This window comes from Agelaius tricolor, unplaced genomic scaffold (assembly GCF_023055355.1).
Source record: "Agelaius tricolor isolate 1412-34295 unplaced genomic scaffold, bAgeTri1.0.p SCAF_2, whole genome shotgun sequence".
Taxonomy (NCBI): domain Eukaryota; kingdom Metazoa; phylum Chordata; class Aves; order Passeriformes; family Icteridae; genus Agelaius; species Agelaius tricolor.
This window is the reverse complement of record NW_027269262.1, coordinates 66,873,734-66,896,336: the sequence shown is the minus strand read 5'-3', so window position 1 is coordinate 66,896,336 and position 22,603 is coordinate 66,873,734. Positions and strand designations below refer to the sequence as shown.

The following is a 22,603-nucleotide window of genomic DNA, read 5'->3' as shown; positions in this document are numbered from 1 at the left end:
AATTAACATCAACTTTCCAGGTTGCTTAGGTAAGTTTTTTGTCCTGTATTTGAGTCTGTGTGTAAAATTAGAAGGCTGCTGTTTACTAACCATAAATTTTGATTTTGAATTTGGAAGTATGTTGCTTGTACAAGTAACTGAATTCAGCAACCATGTATATTAGTTATTATCTATGAAAAAATGAAGTTGAAGACTTTCTTCTTCTATCTGGTGTTCCCACAACAGATTACATTTATGTGCTTGAATATCTAATTTGAAGTCCCATTGAAAAAGTTGCAATTTTAGATAAAAGAAATTACCACCCAAATGAGGGGAAAAATAAATTAGGTCATGATACAAATAGTTACTTCAGCTCTGCTGTATAGTCTGTACAGCTGACGTGTGCTTTCCTCAGCCTCTAGACTTGTTATAATACTTCACACAAGGCAGAATGTTTGAGGTTCGTTGAGCTGAAAGGGGAAGGGAGGGGGGAAAAACATCCAGAAAAAAAAGTGTTCTGACTTTGTCAGAGAAAGAACACTTCAATTAAAGCACAGAACTGCACTGAGCTCACTCCACAGCTGTTTTCACATTGTCCAACTTCATCTCCTTTCCTGGAGGAAAAAAGTCTTCAGCTACAAGTCCTGGTCAAACAATGCAGGACAGAAAACTGAAGTCCCACTCTACTCTTCTTGGCAGACCAGCTAACTCCCACTGCTGCCATCTTCTCAGGTGAGCCACAAAGGAAGGAGCATGGCCATCAATGAGGCAATAATGCCCCAATTCTCTCAGCCTTTCTGCATCTGAGATATGCTTCATCCCTCCAATCATTTTCATAGCCCTCCCCTGGAGTAGCTCCAACAGCTCCATGTCCTTCCTGTTTTGGGGACCCCAGAGCTGGATGCAGTGCTCCAGGTGGGGTCTCATGAGGGGCAGAATGCCCTTCCTCACCCTGCTGTCCACACTGCCTTGGATGCAGCCCAGGATACCTTTGGCTGTCTGGGATGAGAGAGCACACTGGTGGCTCATGTCCCACCTCTCACCCACCAGCACCCCCAATCCTTCCCAGCAGGGCTGCTCTCGCTGTGTTCACCCAACAGCCTCTTATAGATACTGAAAGTTGCCCCAGCCCAGGTGCAGCACCTTGGAGAAGTGCAATTTACCCACTCCATGTGCTAACTAACCTTTTCTAGCTATCTACAAAACATCTTGCAAAATAAGGGGAATTTTTAAAATCACAGCTTGGAAAAATGTTCTTATTTTCTCACCACCACCATGATCTTGCTTTTACTACTGCCCAAAAACACCCCTTGGATTTTATATTGTATATATTATAATGGAGTCTTAATTTCATTATAGACTAGATACAAAGCACCTACAAAATACCCAAGACAGTTAAAACTTTTTCTGGATCCTCAGATAAAGGAGTACTCAAATCAAATCCCGAGTTATGCAATGTGCACAGAACAGGGTAAGCTGAACTCCTGGTTGTGGTACTGGCAGAATGTAAGTCAGACAGATGTTTACTTTCTGCATCAGATCTTTTTCATTCTTTCCTAATCTTAAAGCAGATACAGTACTATAGCTTTGTCTAGTTGTGAAATAAACATTTCAGAACTACCTCAAGATATTGTGCAATTGCTGAATTAACAGGGTGCCCTGACAGAAAACAGTGATGCAGCATTATAGACCAAGATGTGATGTTCTACTGCAGTAAAGCTAAGCCAAAACTGCTTTTCATTATCTACAGAATACTTATATACACTGCATCCCTTTATCACATCACTTTCAAAATAATCTTGAAATTACTGTCTTCGTTGACACTGCATTTTCCATTAAGAAAACGAGAGGCACAGTTATCCAAGAAATGTTTATCTTCATCCATTTCAGATCAAGATAAGACAATTTACATTATGTCAAATCAGAGAACAGTTTGTTCCAACTACCAAAACACCTGAAAAACCCCATAAAACCCCACTCATACATGTGCATACATATACATGAACACTTGAGATTACCTACCAAGGAATGTCTCTTTACATGCTCTCTTCGTGTAAACAGCTTCCCACAGATGTCACAACTGAAAGATCTCACTCCTGTGTGAATGAGCAAGTGTCTCTTTAGTGTTCTTCTGTATTTGGCTACATAATTACAGTGTGGACACTTCAACTTGTTCATGATTAAAGCAGAGGAATCACCTAAAAGATAAGAAGCATCAGGATAAAAGATGATGAAACATGCAAAGAATAATCTAAATTTGTTCTGTCTGGTGCACAAAAATAAACAGGTGCCAAAACAATAAAGCAAAATACATGACTTCTCATCAGTGAAATCAGGACAATGCCTGTCTGCAGAAATCAAAAATGCTGCTAAGTTCTGCATGTGCAATTCTACTAGAAAAATACCTACTTGTAAACAAGTCATTTTTACCATGGAAGTCTTATTTCATGAATTGAAGTAAGTTAACCATAATTTACCAATATTTCATTTTCCTAGATGTCACTTATACCAGAAAACATTTTCTTCTGGATTATAAACCCTCTAACTCTGCAGCATTTAGACAGTTGCAATCTTCTCTTCCAATATTCTATTTAGAATTACATGCAGGAACTGTCTACCAAGATCTGACTTGAAAAAAAGTATAAGTAAGAATGAATATTGACAAGAGGAGTAAGACACTAAGAGGTAGCAACATTCTGAAATTCTCAAAAAGGAAGTTATTGGTTCAGATTTTACCTTTTTTCTACTTTGATCTAACAGCAGAAAAAATAAAAAGAGCAGAAAAAACTTCTGGAAGAAGCAATATCTCACTTCTTCCTTATGATGGAAGAGAGCTCTTTATATAGTTTGCCCAAAGGATATATGCAAAACAGGTTTAATACAGTTGCCTATTACTGTGTGAAAAAGAACACCACGGGATTCTATGGCATAGAAAAGGCCACACAGAAATACAAAGATTATTTTGATAATAACATACTGACTCAGCTTACTACAGGTGAGAACTTATGAACATCATCATAACCATCTAGAAGCATCCAAAAAGCACTGGCTAAGGCTACCTGATTATGTGCAAGAGTTTCTAGTGTTCACACTGGCAAGAAGAAAACATAACTAATTGCACATTATGTGCACATGCTCACAGGCATGTCTCTAGAGTTGCCTCCTTTGAGTTTTGAAATCCATCCAAACTTGTGAATATTAGCAAAATGTAACTTCCAAGTTTGCATACTGGAGCACTCATGTGAGCTGCATGTTCACATAACATCACATAATGGCTTGCATGAAGAAAAGTAAATCCTATGCAGGCAGACATCAGGGCTGTAAAATATATGGGAATTTATTGGTTTAAGAACAGGCAGACTTCCTAAGACCCAACTTCTAATTTCTTGACTGCTAGCAAATTTCACCTTCTCATGACCACATTTCTTCTACTGTAAACCCCAAAATATTTAAAATAAACCATAAGGCACATCCCAGTAACTGCTCAGTTAAAGAGAAGAGGTAAGCATTACTATTACCCAGTACTTGCTATCTTCTTTTTACTGAAGACTTGACATATTGTAAGAAACTAGCAACTATTGTTTTAGATATGGTGGTATTTTCAGTATGTTTTCAGACAGAAAAATAAGTACAGATAACTGCTTGCTTGAACTGACAGAAAAAGGCTTAATTACAGCGTCACGGAACTAAAAACATTTATTGCAATAAAGTTTCTTATTTTTAATAGCAAGACATATGCTGAGATCTCCTTTTAAAATTATATTTATTTCCATATCTTCACCATCCAAGTTTTCAATTTCAAAGGCCATTTATCCGTATTTAGCTTAGTAAAGGGACGGGCAGCTATCACGTTATTAAAGACCTCAGGTACCTTCACACTGAGTCACAATACTAGAACTGATATAAATCACATGCTGGTTTTACTCTTCCATACATTTGAATTCCTTTTCCTCCCTCCAAGGAAGTATACTATCCAGAAAGGCAAATGATATGGAAGAAGATTGATTAAATAATTTCCTAACCCTCTACCTACTCTCCATCAGACACACTTACCATTTTCCCAAGCTTCTTTTGGCCAAGATTCTGGCAGCAATCCATACTTGAAATCACTTGAAGTACCCGGTAGCAGCCCATACTTGAAGTCACTTGAAGTACCCGGCAGCAATCCGTACTTGAAGTCATTTGAAGTACCCGGCAACAGTCCATACTTGAAGTCACTTGAAGTAGCTATTAAAGACACATTCTTTCTTTAGCTTCCTGGGTTCTAATCAGTCATCAATCTAATCTGTTTTGCAATATAGATCCTTTTTAAACTGTGACAAAAACGTTTCTAACCTTAAAATAGTAATTATAGCATGTTTTCACATAGTATTCAATACTAAAACAAGAAATAACTGTATTCTCAACTTCAATGAAATGAGACCCCTGAACTACTCTCCCCAGCATCATTTCTTCTCCCCATCCTGAGAAAAGTTGAAAGCCTTTTTCCTACTACAGGGACTTTGATGGTAAGGATATGTACTCCCTCACTACCATCATGAGGGGGCTGAAAGGTTTTCCATCAGAAAACCTTTCTCTTCAGAACTGCTTTGTGCAGTGACTTCACTTGGACTGCCACAGTAGTCTAGCTGGTACAAAACTAAGTATTTTCTACTAGAGGCATGGTGTTTTTTATATTGCCTTAAAATATCTTCATTATATATATATATATATATTAGTGCTTTAAATACCTTTATTTATATAAAGGATCCTACAGCTATGTCTAAATCCTTTTCTGAATAATCATCTCCATTACTCTAAAACCACATCAATTCAAGAGAATGTAATTACTTGGAATATAACAGCTTAAAAGACTGGTTTGCATATTTACATTTGCTCTTAAGACAAGATCTTCTGCAGTTTATGTTGCCTTTGTATTGTTTTTCTGCTTTAAAAAAATAAAACTATTCAGAAGTGCACAATGCCTTTAAAATATCTTAGCTTGTTTACTTCCATACTTCGTAACAAGTAAGAACTGCATCAGTGAACATGGAGTCACTATTACAGAGCACAGAGAACTATAAATAGTACACAATAAAGCTGCACTAAGAATTTGACAACATCACATTTGTTGGGCAAAAGTTCTTCTGGCAATAGTGCAAATCAATGTTCCCCCAATCCCCAAGACAGGAGTTTGTTGGAAATCATGAACTCATAAATCCATTACTTTCCTCACAGGCAAACAGTTGTTAAATAAACAAACTGCAGTGGTAACTGGCAGATTTCCTTTTATTTCTCTAGATGGTAGTTGGGTCCTCACACTGGATTCCCAATGTCACCACTGTGAAAAGTCTTGAGGAGAAGTATTTTTGCTTTCAAGCCTGAAACTATACATTTTAATAGCCCAAAGACTTCTTTTTATCCTTATACTATTCATTCTAAGGATTTTTTGGGAAAGGAAATTCTCTTAGGCTAAACCAGAATTTCATGCAGCTAGTGGCAAGCCGCATATTTAAACACTTCCAACCTGCAGTTTTACTGGAAAAAAGTACAGATTACAAATCCTCACAGTATGAGACACATACAGTAGTTTCATATACTGCTTAGGCAGCATTAACACTGGCAGCAGTGATTCGGTCTGCAACATAAGACAACAGTTCAAAAGGATATCACTCAACAAGTAGGAAGCTTATAATTCTATCTCATCCATTAGACAATGGCAAACAACAAGCAAAGCTGGATCATGACTGCCAAATTAGGCATTCTACCAGAGCTTTTAAAAAGCAGGGCTTGAGTGAATGCAGACGAGAAATAGCAGTATTTTAGTTCATCTAACTACCTATTTTGCTATAAAAGGAAGAAGAGGGAAGGGAATAAACCTCCCTCTCCCTTAAAAAACACAAAGCGGTGAGGAATTTTTTTTAAATTACTGACTCTAACTTTAATTACTGACCTAACTTCTGTTATGTCCAAAAGAGGCAAGAACTCCTTATACTAATTTGGAGTGATGGAGTCCAGCAATGGCATCTCAACAACTCAAGGAATAGAACACAGATACCCTCTAGACATGCCAACTACACATTCCTTTGAGGTGAGGAGGAAGACTTCCTTCTGTAATACACACTAAAGGATTAGAGAGGAAGCAGTGTTGTGATCTTTAGGCTAAAAGCCTCCAAATTACAGCAGGCTTCAGGATCTAGCAGAGGAAAAAAAAAAAAAACCAAACCTACTTTTATAATGTTTAAAGTATTACATCCTTTCATTATAGATTTTTCTCCCTGAACTAGAACTGTAGCTGAACAGTGAAAGGTCAGTCAGTAACAAAGTATTTTAATCACTTTTCCCTCCCTTACAGGATGAATATCTGTAAGATCCACAGACCCAAGTCTTTACTGCACACAGATGTACTGTTATGCTGTGTACAGGCACTATTGTATAGCTTCCTTCAGAATAAGCATACACCAAAGACTGACCATAGGTAAGAGTTGGACCAAGGTGAGCACATTTTATATCTAACACTGTCACTTTGACAATTCTTCTGTATTTATGAGAATACAAACTAAATGTCACTAGGAACATTTATGTACACAGCTGATATTTAAGTCTGAGGGAACTTAGGATCTCAAACCCCTGCATAATTTGAGAACTTAGCACAAGACTCAGCACAGCCAAATAAATTTAAGAGCTGTCACCCCGTGTAGGTACTAAATCTTTCAAACTCCAACTGGAAGAGAAGACCCACTATAACATGAAAGAACACCAGGACAGATACCACAAGCGATAAGAGGTTGCTACACATGCTTCATGCTTCAGTATACATGACTAAGTAGATAATAATTAAACCTAATGCTTATTCTTAGAATAATTCGTTGACCTAGAAAACCTGCTTTCTAGATTAAGCACACATTTAATGTGCTCAAAACAAAACCATGCAAAAGGCATCTTCAGTGTCTAATTGGTCATCAAAACAAGACAGACTTGAATTACACACAGACTGGAAGCTGGAAGTGCAATACCCAGCCTCTTCCACCTTCCCCAGCTGGATATAGATCCTACAGTCCAGTAAGCTTCCAGAATGTAACACATTTACAGACCCCTGTGGCTCATAGTATCTTCTCCCATTTCTCCTCTCACCCAGGCTACTACTGCCCCCTGAAACCTGCTTGCAAAACTAGACATAATTATCATCTGACCTGTTCTGGTCACTTCAAAGCCAGGTGATAGTCTCTTGATAGGAGGCTGAAAGGAACTATGGATGCAGTCATACTGACAGACTGGGGATAGGGTGCAAAGGGGGAAGTATAGACAAGTAAGGCAGACCTTGAAGGAAAAAAAAATAAGCTAACTAGAAGCAAGAATATTCTGTCTCCCCAGACTAAGCCACTTGATCACAACTTTTCTCTGATCTAAGGTTACCTTCTTACACTTTAGTTGATTTCTAAGATGTGTAAGTTAATAATCCAAATGTCAATTAACCTCAAATATTTACCCATTCTTCTAGCCTGCATGGATAAAAGGATATCAGTAATGTGATCTTTTATTAAAGACAACAACAAGCAAAGCCAGACAACAACAAAAAATAAAAAATACAACAATACAAAGAAGCTCATTAACCATCAGCACTAAAATTCACATTATGTTGATTTGACAAGAGATAGGACAGTGTGAAATAAAATAAAGTGGTTGTGTGGCTTTTACACCACTAAAAAAAGCTATCAAAAACATTGTGAAAGGATTTTATGTTCTACTGCATTTGTTCTCAGGAAAAAGGATAATCAGAAGCCAGATACAATGATTTTCAGTTTTGAAGGCAAGAGGTAGGCATGCACCACCAGAAAGAGAGAACATGTCTAAGCCAGAAGCACCCTTAGTTTGACAACTTTTTCACTCTTTTTCTGATTTATATGAGGAAATATACAGATCTGGGGGCCAGAAAAGGATACATTACTGAGTAGGTGATGATATGGGAAACAATGAGAAGTTCAGTGACAGAAGCCATTGAACAGGGCATTACAGAAAAGGACACACATATGGTGCACTGAGGGAAAGATACAAAACTTTGCATTAGATACAGATGTTTGTAGTGAACTTCTGTTTTCTTTACATATATTAGCATTGGAAACAGTGCCAAAATAAGAGAAAAATAAATACTATTTTTCACTGTATTTTTTTGACACTGACTGCTCATCTAATCAATTAAAAAAGACAGAAAGTAGACAGGATAAGCCATAGCTTTCAAGGATTGCAAAGAAAGCAGTGGTAATCTACTGATACAATCTGGATTGCTATTAGAGAGCTGGATTTGTTGCTTATGTTAGGTAACATGACAGAGGAAACAGCACTGCCAAGACTGACCTACTAGGAAGGTGGGGAAAACAAAGTATCTTGAGCTCCCTTTGTTCCCAGGGTATTCCTCACATCTTGAACCTTGCTTCTTCTGAAAATGCTTCAGAAGCACATTACTGCTCAGCTGCCCCTTGCAAGAGAGGGCTCAGACATACTTAAGACATTTTGCCAATGCAATCTTACTCATACTCTATTGCTCCAAATTGCTCTCAATTTTTACTGTTTTTCATTCATGAAAATGCGGTATATTGCTGTAACTATGTAGTCAGATCTAGCATCAACTACCTCTGAGAGAAGACCACTAACTGATACCAAATATATTATGCACTTGCTTTTCCACTTGATTATCATACCTTCCCTGAAAAATTCCTTCCCAAGAAAGTGAAAGCTATTTTACTGATCTCCTCCAACAACTACACCAATGAAACACAAGAAAGTAAAGAACTTTCCTCATGCAGACCATTTATTTGTGGAGGAGTTAAATGTTCTCATGGATCCTTTTTAGTAAGTCAGTGCATTACACTGGGACTCAAAGGGACTTTCAGGCAGAGATGATCCGTAGACACCACAAAACCGTCTTCCCCAACCCATTCACAAAAAAAAAAACCAAAACAAAACAAAAAAAAAAAAAACAAAAACCCAAAAAAACCCAAAAAAAACCAAAAAAAAAAAACCAAAAACCAAGAAAACACCCCAAAAAACCAAAAAACAAACCAAACCACAAAACACTGCCTGGAATTGTAGGCTCAGGGACAGACCATACTGTAAGAATGTGAGGAGGCAATCTGCTTGACTTTGGGATGATCCCTGGGAGAGGTAAATTGAATGACTGGGGAAGAGATTGACCCTCAGATATTGCAGTGTTTTCAGATGACTTCTAAAAACCTTTGACACCTTCAATACTGGATTACATAGGGAATGGGGCAAATAAAGTGGTTAAAGGTCCATCAAGGAACTTAAATCTTTTAATTGATGTATCAGCTTAAGGTCCAAAAAAAATATGACTGAGAGTTAGAGTACCATGAAAAAGTAGGAAAAATATAAAATTATTTTTTCTTTTGTAACACAGTCAGTTGAGTGGGGTTTATCCCTACAAGAAATATACACATGCCCTGATAAGTCCATCAATCTTGATTTCTTCAAATACAAAGGTACCTGCTTTATTGTAAAGCCTAATCAAGTTGTGTTATGCTCCTCCCTTGCATCATGACAAACACTGGGACCAGCACTAGATTTTTTGTAAGCAGGTTTAGCTGCTGTTTGTATCCTTCTGAAAAGTAGCTGTTTCTACAGCAAGCTGAATTAATTCCTTAAGAACCCCTACAAAATCAGTTAGGAACCCTCTCGTTCCACTGTGGACTGCTTTAATCCTGCCCTTGTTATCCTTTCTCTCACCCCCATTAGAATACAGCATAACCTAGCCTGAAAATCACAATAACAAATTACACACTTGCAGCTTCATAAAGCTACTGGGCTCTTGTATGCAAGTCTGTTCCAGAAAGCATAAGCAACACTTCACAGCTGTGTTCTGAAGTCTGAGGATAGGACACTTTACAAAAACAAAAACACCACGCCCAGATGAAAGGCATACCCAAGAAGTGATGAAAATTGACAAAATCACCCCATGAAGAGACATTAAGCATATGATGAATTACGTTCACTGAGCTTTTAGGATCTTTTGTAACACACTCTAACACTGACTGTAATATGTTGTCTGCATGGTTATTTTCACTATGGTAAATGGTTAATTGTAGGATGAATGATGGCTGTAAACAGTAAAAGACCTTTTTAGCAGATTATCAAGTAGGAGAGAAAATACTGAGATAAGTGGTAATGTTCCATGTTTAACTAAAACAGCTACTTTAATTAATATAGCTAAATTGGAGAAGTCTTGAAAACATAAGTAAAATATAAGTAAATCTAAGACAGTACAAGAAATTTGAAATCTATCTTAAATTTTTAAAGCTTCTCTAAAGCTCACCAACATGATACTTGTACAGGGATGGTGTTAAACTCACTGGCAATGATGCCTCGGGTTTTAGCTTTCATATTTTTCATATTCTGTACTGCTTTAGTGTGTAGTTCTGAGCTTCATATTAGGGGATAGTAAGCTCTCTTCACAGAGCAGGTAGACAAATCAATTCTTTCTCTAGCTGGGGACCAAGGACAAATGATCTAAGTTTCAGGCCCAAGAGCATAAACAATGGTCTACTGAAGACAGAAAAACAAGAAGAATGAGACTTCATAACCTAAAGCTATAACAGGAAAATTAACTCCAATATGCAAATGGACCTGAACTTATAAGAGTGTGAGACCCCGTGGCCAGTCGTCCATTTTGTGCCCATTTTGGGTTCATCTTGGGTGTAGCTATGGCTGAGGTCTTGTGCTGCTCAAGGTGTGTCCATTGAGGCTTTTTAATAAATACCTACTTTATTCTTTAACTCCATCTAGCCTCTATTCTACATCAGCCTTCACAAGGCATGAGCAACACAGGGTGAGAGGAAGAAGCAGCTGACATAGCCTGATTGGATATGAGTAGAAAAACTCATGTTCAGCAAGGAGCAGTTTAACATATTTGCTTTACTGGAACAAGAGGGGTAGCAGATGCTTCAGAAAGCTTTTACTCTTTACTATCTAATACTTACCAACTGTACCCAACTGGAAAATTCATTTACTATAGAATTCAAGGAAGTGGCTTCAGGGATAAATTTCTGGAGTGAGAGGAGTGATCTTAAGTAGGCTTCTCTTCTACCATATCTACAGTATCATCATAAAAGCACCAGACCAACCCAAACCTAAATCAAGGGCACAGAAACTCCCCCTGCATGTAACTGATGGTTCCTAACCACTGGTGTTACCCCCATCAGAACATGACAAAGCATAATAGTAGAAGCTCGTTGTTTCCGTTTCAGCAACCAACAGGAGAGCGCACTCCTTACCTCTGAATATAAGAATTTATTATTCTTTATTTTTCTTCTTATAGAATTGTCTTATATCTATTCCAGATTACATTTTCTTTTTGATTTTTTACCTCTCAGTGCCTATTATTTTTGGTAGTTTTTCATCCCCACAGGAAATTTAATCCAAAACTAAAAAGTTACTGTGTAACCTGCAGGTTACTCTACAACTCATTCTTGACATTCTTCCAATTCTGCATCCTCCCTCTTCCACCTCTTCTTTGGCATAGAGGGAGCAGTTAAAAGAAGAGTGTTTAAGAGTGGAATCTTCCTGCAAAGTAAAGAAAAAGAGCCACAAGCAGAAGAGAAAGAATAACAAAGGCTGAAGAACGGTCTATGGGTGAAAAGCAAGTTATACCAAGCCCTGCTTCAGTCACTCTTGTTTCAAACAGTATGCATTCAAGAACTCAGTAAAAGTGAAGATGTTTTATAAAAATATTATATAAGGCTTCCAAAAGAATTCTGACACTGACAGAAAATGAAATTATGTACTTCGGAACATATATGGTGTGCTCTCAAGGAGATCACTAGTTGACTAGTATTTTAGAACTCAGTAAAATAAACTTCCCCCCGTGGTCACAGAACTTTCAATGATTTTGGACTGACACCACAACACATATTCAGTATGATCTGTCTCCAATACAGTTCTTTTCATCAAAATGCTACATGAATGTATTTTGTAATTCGATTCTTTAGCATAACAAGGTACTGGAAACATTGGTGCTTCTGTCAAAAAAAAAAAAGTACCAACCAGCCAACCAAAAAACCCACAAACAAACAAACAAAAAACCCAACAAAAAACAAGGACTAAACATACTGCGCTGCCCATGCCCTCCATTATTTCTCCAAGAAATCTTCATAGCACACATACATAATTTCACAGAATCCAAACAACTAATTATATCTGTTGTTGGTGCCATCAAATGCATATTCTCTGCATTTCCATCAGTCAAAGACACTGAATATTAATCCCCTATAAATCATCAATAAAAATCACATGCTAATTTGTGTCAGAAATTTTGTATTTGCGCAGCTAATACACACATCCTCAGCTCTTGCTTCAGACTTTCTGTTGTTTTTCGTGGCACTGCAACTAGAGCAAGTAGTGTAGCCCAGCACAGGCAGAATAGTTGTGTGGGTGCTGAGGACTCAACATGCCCCACTCTCTGCAGCTAAAGAGCTTCACTTGGGCTCGATCTAACCTGGTGCTGTGGACCTGAGGCATATTAACGACTGTCACATTCCTGAAACAGCTTCTATCCTCAGCTCAGCCAGAAGGAATTCTGTGCAGCCTAACAAAGCTTAGCCAGTAAGTACAGGAAATTCACTTCACAAGCACAACTCTCAAGTAAAGCTAAAGCAGACCTACCCAGAGTTCAGAGATGAAGACCAGAGATAAGTAAGAAGAATTTGCAGATGTATTCCTCAGCACAGCTGCTTCTCCAGAGCTGCTCTGTTGTGTCACACTACTAAGCACATGAAGGTCTCTTGTTCTGGAGAAACACATCCCCAGTCCCATCCCACACTGCTCTGCACTGGCACGTGTCACCACAGTACCCAGGCACCACACAGCACGACTGTGTGTCCCCACGTGTCCCCTGTGGGACCACTGCTCGTCCATGGGCAGGAGCAGAGCAGGGCCCCTGGAGGAGACATCCACAGTTCCTTGATGTTTGAAGTAGGCATACATTTTCAACTGCTTTAGAAACAACAGACACCCAAAGAACTTTGTTCCAGCTGTGTCTCAAATTCACCCCTAACTTGGCTTCTAAATTGCAGTAAGTTTTCAAAACTATTAATTCACCAAAAAGTGAGGCAGGCAAATGACAGTACTTCAAATACATACATTAACTATTCATACAGCATAATTTAAAAAATAAAAAAACCAAAAGTTATGTAGTCAGGTACTGCAGTCAATACATTAATTTTCAAATGACATAATTGACATTAAGCAATATTTACCTGCTTCTTCTTTAATAAATGACAAATCTTCTTCTGGATATGGGACTGACGGTTGCAACACCGAGCAATCTTCAGAGTTCTCTTCAGTATTAGGTGGTACATTATAAATAAATCTCTTTGCAGTTTGGTTTTTCCTTCTTGCTTTTCCAGGTTCTTGAACTGATTGTCCCTGTGCACCCATGTCATTCCACACAAAAACTTTTCCCTCACCTTGAGATTCATTTTCAGCCATTTCAGGTGAGCTGTCCTGGACCCAACTGCAGTCATTCATTTGGTAGCTTTCCATTTGGCCCTCATCAATAGGGTAGGGATCGTTCTCAGTTTTTATGCTACTTGCCAAGTTGGTGAGGTTTCGTGTTGCCCAGAAGCTGGCAACTTTTTGATCCCTTGGAGATAAACCATCCCTACTAACAGATCTTCTGTTGTAATCCACTACAACAGTCTCTGGAGCTTCTGATTTTATACTTATGTTTAAGGCATCTTTAATGAAGTTGCGGCAGGACTGGACAACCTCCGTCATCTGAAGGTAGCTGGCCACCGACATCACTTCAATGGCGTTTTGGCTCGTAAGCACGAGGTTACCAGAATACAAGAAGTCCAAGATGACAGAAAAACCTTGAACAGCAACAACGTCTAAATAGGTAACAGTGGTTTGGTTACGGCTTTCCTTGTTTGTAAAGCAATAGAGAGTCTTAAAGAAGCGGCTGCCTGCAACCAGGATGTTCTTGTGAGCTCTGAAGACCCTCCCACTCACCACAATATTAACATCACAAAGAATGCCTTTCTTCCTCTGCTCGTTGAGCTCTTGCAGGAGCTGATAGCAGTAAGAGTTCTCATTTGGCCTGCTGTTAAAATCACAGTATCCTTCATTATTCAGTTCTGATGGTAACTCTGCCTCCTGCAATTAAAAAAACCACACAAACATAATTAGCTCTTACTAAATGCTCTCCTTAGTTAAATACGAAAATAATGATATGAAAATAAATATAAGAAGATTATTTTAATCAAACTAATTTTTTGCTATTTATGTTCTTGGTCACAAAGGCAGACAGGAATATATAAATAACAAGATATTTCTGAAAACTAAAAATCATGCTCTCATTCTGCACCTTCCACCCCCAAGTTTAAAACAAACAGAGCTAGATTTGCCTTGAGGGCAAAGGAAGGGAAATTTCAGCCAAAAGTAAGGAAATATATAGTTGAGTGTGAAGTACTTGTTATTCCTAACCCACATATACTAAAGATTCAGAAGCTTCTCTTTCCAAAGATTTAATTACATGATTCTTACATATCCAATCCTTTGTTCTTTCCCCAGAAATCTCCACTTAAACAATTAAGCAGAATCTGGATAAGTGATTCAACATTTTCTTCATGCTGAGATATGAACAGACACAGATTAGGCCTGTATGTCCTAATCTGTCTTGAATGTTTTAAAGAAAACATATTGCTAAAGGAGATATAACAGCAAATGTATTTCTTATACAGTTTTACAAATAAAGTATTTATCCTTTGTTTTTTAATTGCAGCAGGTTTAGGATTAAACAGTGTATCACATGACAAGCAGACAAAATACTGCAGATGACAAAAAAACTCCCAACTTAAGCTTCCATTACAATACTTGCCTCAGACTTTCTTGAAATAAGCCTCCCAAACTTTCCAGTGGCAACACTGGAACAATACTTATTACACACACACAGCCTTTTTAAGATGTGATCTCAAAAAAGGCTTCAAAATTTTGCTAAAACCTGATATTTTCACAAAATCCAACACCGAGACATAATTCATTATTAAAGATGAGAACAGACAGGGAGAGATCAAGAGATCTGAACTGGATTTTAGAGCACATAGAAGACTTCTAAGTCAAGTTAAAGATGATTCAGAGATGCTACAAAGCAGCAGCTAGGAGAAAGCAGAAAACACAGACTGGCATATTTGAGACCATACTTATATGTTGACATATGCTGCCATGAAGAGCAGCAACAATGACAGTCTGTTTCATACTCTATCTCCAAGATTCTCTCTTCTTTCCTAGCAAACAAGGAAAGCCCAAAACTGGATAGTTCCAAGCCAAATCATTATTTTCTTCTCTCAGCTCCTAAAACACCCCACTGATTAGCAAGCTAGAGATGGTGTTAAAGCTCACCTGCCTCAACATTACAGGTCAAAATCAGTATTAAGAAGGAAATGTTAGCACTGTCATGAGCCCATAAGCTATGCTGGAGTTAAAATACACATTACAGGACAGTACTACTCCAAATTTGGGACTATAGCAGAAACCAGCTACATATATTTTAAAAGTCACTTTCCACCCCATAGACCTTAGTGGATTAAATCAGTACTCATCTCAATTTATAATCCCAGTGTGGATCTCTGGAATGACAACTGAGGCTGTAACTACATCTAAAACGGTGTTTACATACATAAGCAGCAAATAAGGTCTGCTATAACCAAAACAGAAACTGTGCCATTTCAGCATCTCCTGCAGAGAAATTTCAGTTTGCTGTCACATTCAAGTTGCTTCTGAATCCCTACTCTTCTCAGAAAAACACTTCATTAAAGAGGAAGGAATAAAAGCAATTAGGGTTTTACACAAAAACAAGCAGTAGATCTTTGCCCACCTAATCTTAATTTTTTTCTATACTTTGTGACACACCCCAAGTACTACCTTGGACCAAGGCTGTGAAACAGTTTGCTCCAGATGTGGGACAGCTAAGGCTGTCACTCCAAGCTCTCAGCAGATTTTGGTTCTAGACTAGCTTCCTGTCACTTTAGCAATGGAGCACTGCACAGTTTCAAAACACCAATTACACTGACACTGGATCAGATTAAGATGAAAATGACAGTACCCTAAAGTGTTGTCATGCTCGTCAATCACCAGTGACTTGCACCTCACACAGTAAATGTTAGGTAGATGCTATGATAGCTGCCAATTTCATTCTCCGAGAACACATTAAACACCACATAAAATTTAAAAAACAACCTGCAGCAATTCTTTTCTTTTGACAAACGTCTGATTAAATAATGGAGAGAGAGTACATTTTAACTAAGCAAGTATAAGTATCCAATCAAGCTGGGACAAAAAAAAATAAATTGATATTTACAATGTGGGGTTTTTGTTTCCTGAGAACAGGACAAGCCAGCATAGTGAAGAGCAGCTGCAGATCACAAATGTGCTACAGAAACACAAGACTGAAATCTTCATTGTGGCAAGACCAGAAGGTTGAGTGGAAAAATGAGATATTATGCAACCTGTGTCCAAGCTATTAGGGGTGTGTGTTGGAGAAAGATCAATCAGTATTACAGCTTTAATTAGTATTATAGCTTTACAGAAGTGGGTGCATAAACATTTCTAAAACTAACTGCAGTACTAAAACCAACCATTTTACTGCTGGTATGGTACAACAGTTAACCCTAGTGCCACAACTCAAATGAAGTCCTGACATCTGAGCAGTTATCAAGTCTATGTACACCAAGTATGACAAGTAGAACTGATATTTATTATGAGAAAAATTAACAAAATAATATTACGATGAGAGATTTAGACATTGATACAGAAAAAATAGAATACAGTTCAACGGGAGGCAAGATGCAGAAAATAATTACAGGAAAAAGTGTATTTTCAAACTTCTGTAACTTACATGACACATTATCATATGGGTTCTATTTTTTCTAATGAGAACAACAAACTAATGATATTTGCTTAGATATCAACTATATTTTCAGAATACAGATCCCATATTCTCATCAACTAAGTTACCCCAACACCAAACCACCTCACCCTTTAATAAACACTAGTAAGGAATAAAAGATAAAAATCAGCACAATTTCATTTCAATTTATGGACTCTTCAGTGCTCTAAGTCAAAAACGTCTCTCTGTGGGTGAGATTAAGAAGTGCTGCAACAGAACAGAGACTGCTTAAGGAAACTAATATTGTGCTCAGTTTCAAAAGAATACACACAAAGATAAATTACTATGTTATATATATAATTCATTAATTAAACTTGCCCAAAAGCTAACAGGGGCAGAAACAGATGATCAAAAATTGCACCTAGAAGTTTAGTTTGTTTAGTTTTCTTTTTCCTACTGTTCCATCAGCACACTCCGTCCCTGGAAGGAGGGACAGTGAGGGCAGGAAGAATTAAGAAAAACCCAAACCAACCTAACCACAGATCACATCTCAGCTACATGCATATGAAAAGTAATTACGCCACATTTTTTAATCCCTTCCCCACTACCACATCTTGCTCTACAGCAGTTCCCTGTGCCCCCAAGTTAATCCTTACTCTGGTAAATGTATCTTCTAAGCTATCAGTAGCTTCTTAACCACATGCAGAGGAAAATGATCTCAAAACACGGTCCCATCAGTTGCACACAATGCTCCACTGCCACACAGCACCACTCACAGACAACTCAGCAATTTCAAATTATTTCATTAATTGCCTAATATCAAACTGAGTAGTTTGAGGTTTGATAAAAACATTAAATAAAAGCACACTAAGTAATAGTGTTTACTCTAAGTCCTGACTTCCTCCTCAACTTCTTCACTCTGCTAAGAGTAAGTCAAGAAGTGAACTTAGAACACTGTAATGTAACTCTAACATCTGAAGCATGACTTCCATTCATCACTGCTCACATAATGCAAACAATTCCAGTTCACATGGAAAAAATAACACATCAAAGGCCTTCTTCCTTTTGGAGAGCTTCTGCTTTAAACCAACATGCCTGTTAGACTGGAGAAAGCTTTTCTGGCAGTATTTCCAAGGCTTAGCTTTAAATTACGTCCAGAAAGAAAATGTTTTAAGAAGTTGGTTTGAGGAGAGGAATCCCCAGCAGCCAATAAATCTGCATCTTATGGACCCAAATTCATCAAAGAATTAAAATATTTTGCCATAATTTCCCACTAAGCATCCATTTCTTAAGATTCTTGCAACACAATAGTCTGTTCACAACAAAAACAAAGGTAGTTTAAAGATGATGACAGATTTCCTTAAGCTTTAATGTGGAGAAAAATTACTTTAAAAACTAGAATAGAAAAAGATTCAAGAATTTGGTCTTAGAAAGAAGCATTGGTTGACAGCTCAATACCCTTGAATTACAGCAGCTGCAACCACTTGTGATGTATTTTGGCATTCCAAATTAAATGTATCCCAAAAATAAACTGAAATCATCACTCATTTCTTCATGAGTGTAATATCCAACAGACCTATAGAAATTTCCACTGCTTTACTGTCTTAACACCTACAATTTCCTTTCTGCTCTTGAGTGGTGGCACTATGCCATATGTTTATTAGCAGCTGCTAAACATGCCCTGCAGTTGAGGCTTGTCAAGTCCATAATACATGTGTGCTGTCTCTAACACAAAGGCTGAAAGATCTCTCCCAAGTTTCATTAAATCTAAACGGCTTTGCTGCCTCATTATGTATGTTGGAAATACGGTCAGGGTACAAATTACCTACTTTTGTTCCAAGTATCTGGTATCATGGCATTTAGAAAAAAAATGGGGCTATTGTTTTGGTATTAATTTAAACATATGTATCAAAAGAAATTCAAGTGCCATTAAGTCTATGAAAGGATACGGAAATTAAACATAGAAGGGAAAGAAAACAGAGATTCTTAATCAGGTTTTTGATAAAGCAACTGTAATGTGAAAGTGTGCCACAAAGAAAACTACACTGACTCCTGAAAAACTGCAATTCCTTCCCTTGTGAGAAGTTTTTAACTGAAATGTAACTGCAGAAGGATGCACAAAGCACTGTTTTCCACTAAAAAAAAAAATCTCTTTACAGCTACCTTTGTCCCAACCTTATCTTTTGTACAGTGCAGAAGAACCACTGACTCATCTATCCTACTGTTTCATTTATTATCACAGTTAGTCCAAATATTTTTTTTCTTAAACTATCAGTGGTATAAAAGCAGAGATTCATTTTTACAAATATTCCCATGGCAATGAAAGGTCTTCAAATAAACACTTACAATCATCAAATACATACTTACATTAACTTGTAGGTTACTGTGATAACAAGCCAATATTCTGTGCTCCCTTCCACCCTCCCAGTATTTCAGTTTTGCAACAGAGTCAGGGTAAGAGGACAGAAAGAAAGAAAGTAGTTATTTGAGTAGAGAAAAAAATGCTTGGAATAGCTTTTATTTAAATACAGCTAAAACAGACTGAGAGAAGCTTCCAAGTGTAGCAGGGATTAACAGCATCCACTAACACAGGAGACAGAACATACTTCTACAAAGTAATCATTCACAACTCAAAGTTAGAAACTAGGCAACAAGACAGTAAGGAACACACTGCAATAGCATTATGCAAAACTGGAACACTTTCAAAGATATGAAGAAGTAAAAGAAACTAAGAATATAAGTCTCTTAATTAGAAGCAACTAATTGAAAGCAAGTTTGGCTAAAACACTGCAGAGTGAGTGGCAATCCCCAGAAGACTGAAGAAAACTGATAAGATGACCTACTAGCACACACTATCTGTAACAGTAGCTGCTATAAAACTGCACTCGCTGAAAAGGTAGTATTAACCATCTTGAAGGTGCATTTGTAAATCCAAAAAATAATATTTTGGATAACTGGTGTTTGTGCACCATAAGGTTTCCCTTAACGTTCACCTAATGTTTTATAAGTCATCCTGTAATCCTCATATCCTGCCCCAACATTTGACTAGCAGCTCTTGTCCAAGGTACCCTGAGCTCCTTAAGAGTGCTCAAGCAATAACCTCAATCTAACTACCGCATTACATTTCAGACTCCAAATAAAGCTACCCAGCCAAGGTGGGGGTTTCAATTAAAACGGAATTCTAAATGCAGAAAAACGGAGTGACTAATCAATTAATTCCGGCTAACAGCCCAACAATTCAAGGACTAGCCTAACCTGAAGCAACACTTAGTTAATGCCCGCAGGCAAGTTTAACGCCAGCGAATCGATCGAGCGAACTTTAGCAGCGCAGGCATCCCTAGGAGAAAAGGCTGCAGAAGGCTGCGGATTCAACACAAGTATTCTTTAGGGCTTTTCATCCACATATATTCTAGGGCAAGCCCTGCCTCATTCGTGAAAGCAGCCAAGAAACACAGCGATTTGAAGTTCAGCGGGGAACGTGAAGAGTTTCACTACTCCTACAGCGTTAGAGGAGCGCTGGCATAGTAACACGGCTTTCAGGAAACCACATGTTTATCTCAAACACACACCAAGTGATTGCAGACTTCTTGCTCAGCAACGCAATCTAAGGCAACGCAATCGGAAAAAAAAAAAAAAATTCAGCGCGAAGAACTTAAATACACGGAGTTATCCGATTAGCGCACCGGGGCCACACCGCTAAGCAGGCAGAGCGATTCCAATTTCACGCCGCCGAGTCCCCATTTCACAAGCGGTCGCTGGCCGGACACTGCCCGCCCTCCGCCTGTACCGCAGGAGGAAGTTGTAACGAGCGTATTTAAATCAGTGCTGTGACACTGGGATTCGTACGCAACTTTTTTCCCACATCGCCCGTTTATCTTCAAGAGATAAACAGTCGAACTAATGAAAGCGGCACCCGCCAGGGCCGGACGGATAACGGGAACGGAGTACAGCCACAAACAACAGCTCCTGCTGCGTTTGTATGCCTGCCCACATCCAGCGGGAGAGTCACCCCAAATCCCAGAGGGGGCTCGTCCCCCGCTCCGGACGCGGCGAGCGAGAGCAACGCGGCGTGGCCAGCCCGCCGGGCAGCAACCACCACGAGCAGCCATTTAGAGAAGTTCACACACGTGAGCACAGGAAAACCTCACCTATGCAGAGGGGAGGCCGGGATTGCCCCTCCCTCCCTCCCTCCCCACCGCCCCCTCCCCGTCCCGTGCCGTACCTGCTCGGCGCTACCGGGCTCGTTGAGGCGATGCTCGGCGGAGAGGTGGTGCCGCAGGAGCAGGGTGCGCTTGTAGTTGCGGGTGCCCTTGCAGAGCTCGTCGTGCCCCCCGGGCAGGGGCGCGCCGGACATGATCACCTCGGGGGGCGCAGCAGCGGCGACGGCCGCGGTGCACCAGGCGCACGACATGAGGCCGGTCTCCTGGCAGTAGTAGAGCCACGGGAACTCCTTGAGCCAGGAGCCCTGGAAGGAGATGTGCAGCTTCTGCAGCAGGGACTTGGGCCTGGCCAGCGGGAAGTGCCGGATGCTCTCCCCCTCGCCGCTGCCCTCCGCCTCGTCCCCGCCGTCGCCCCCCGACCGCCGGCTGCTGCTGCAGCTGCCGCCCTCGGCGCCGCTGCCGTCGCCCAGGCTGCCCCCTTCGCCGTCCTCCTCGTCGTCGCTGCTGTCACTCAGCGAACCCCCGTCCTGGACCAGCTCCTTGCCCTCCAGCAGCCCCTCGGTCTCCAGTCCCTCCGCGCCCTCCAGCTCCATCTCCTCGTCCGCCCCCCGCCCATTGAAGTGCTTCCGCGGCCAGGCCGCGGCCTCGCAGCCATTGTTGGCGGCGGGGTGGGCGGCCAGAAGCCCCCCGCCGCCGCGGAAGGCCAGAGTCCGGCGGTTCCTCTCAGCGAACATGGGACCGGCGGCGGCGGGGGGCGACGCCGCGTCTTGGGGCAGCAGCAGCTCCTTCTCCTCGGCGGCGGTGGCCTCCAGCTCCTCGGCCTCCAGCCCCTCCAGCTCCGCCTCCTCGTCCGCCCCGCGCCCGTTCAGCGCCTCGGGGTCCTGCCGCTCCCAGGCCTCGGCCCCCGCCGCCGAGGCGGCCGCCGCGGAGGTGACGAGGCCGCCGCCGCGGAACGCGAGCGTCCGCCGGTTTATCTCCGCGAACATGGCGGGCGCGCCCCGCGCCCCCCGCCCGGCCGAGCGCTCCGTCCGCCGCGGGAACGGGGCGGGGGAAGGAGGCGCCCGGCTGCCGTGCGGGGGCGGCGGCCGAGAGAAGCGAAGTCCGGCCGCTCGCTCCCCGCTCCCCCGGGTCCGGCCTGGATCGCGGCGGGCGCGGGGCTGCCCACAATGGATCCCGCTCGATCGCTCGGCGGCGGCAGCGCTTCCGTCCCGACAGGCCCCGGATCGGGTCGGGTGGCAAATGAACAACGGGCTGCCCACAATGCACCGCGGCCGCCGCCCGCCGCCGCCGCAGGGGAGGGGAGGGGAGGGGGGGCGCGAGCGGGGGGCGGGCAGGAGGGAGGGGGGGCCGGCGGGGGGCGGGCGCGCGCTGCGGCCGCGCCGCGTCACGCGGCGCCCGCCCCGCCCCTCCCCGCCCCGCCCAGTGTGGGGCGAGGGGGGGGGTGTGGGGGGGTACGGGGTCGACCCCCTCCGTCCCTCCTTTCCTTCCCCCCCCACGTCTGCCCGCGCCGGGGGGCCGCTGCCCGCTCCCTCGGCTGCCGGAAACAGGGAGGGAAGGGGGACATAGCGGGTCCCGAGGGGCGAGCGGCAGC

The 22,603-nt window shown here is 41.0% G+C and overlaps 1 protein-coding gene across 1 annotated transcript in view; it reads right to left on the bottom strand.

Annotated features, from left to right (window-relative positions):
* Positions 1-22,314, bottom strand: part of ZBTB10 (zinc finger and BTB domain containing 10) — a 31,877-nt gene extending 9,563 nt beyond the window's left edge. Inside the window, exons 1-4 of the mRNA XM_071421329.1 lie at positions 21,075-22,314; positions 13,224-14,121; positions 4,033-4,206; positions 2,002-2,177 (exon numbers count right to left, since the gene is read on the bottom strand). Coding sequence (XP_071277430.1) covers positions 2,002-2,177; positions 4,033-4,206; positions 13,224-14,121; positions 21,075-21,998 — 2,172 coding nt within the window. The 5' untranslated portion in view covers positions 21,999-22,314. The remainder of the gene's footprint in view (positions 1-2,001; positions 2,178-4,032; positions 4,207-13,223; positions 14,122-21,074) is intronic.
* Positions 22,315-22,603: the final 289 nt, after the last annotated feature.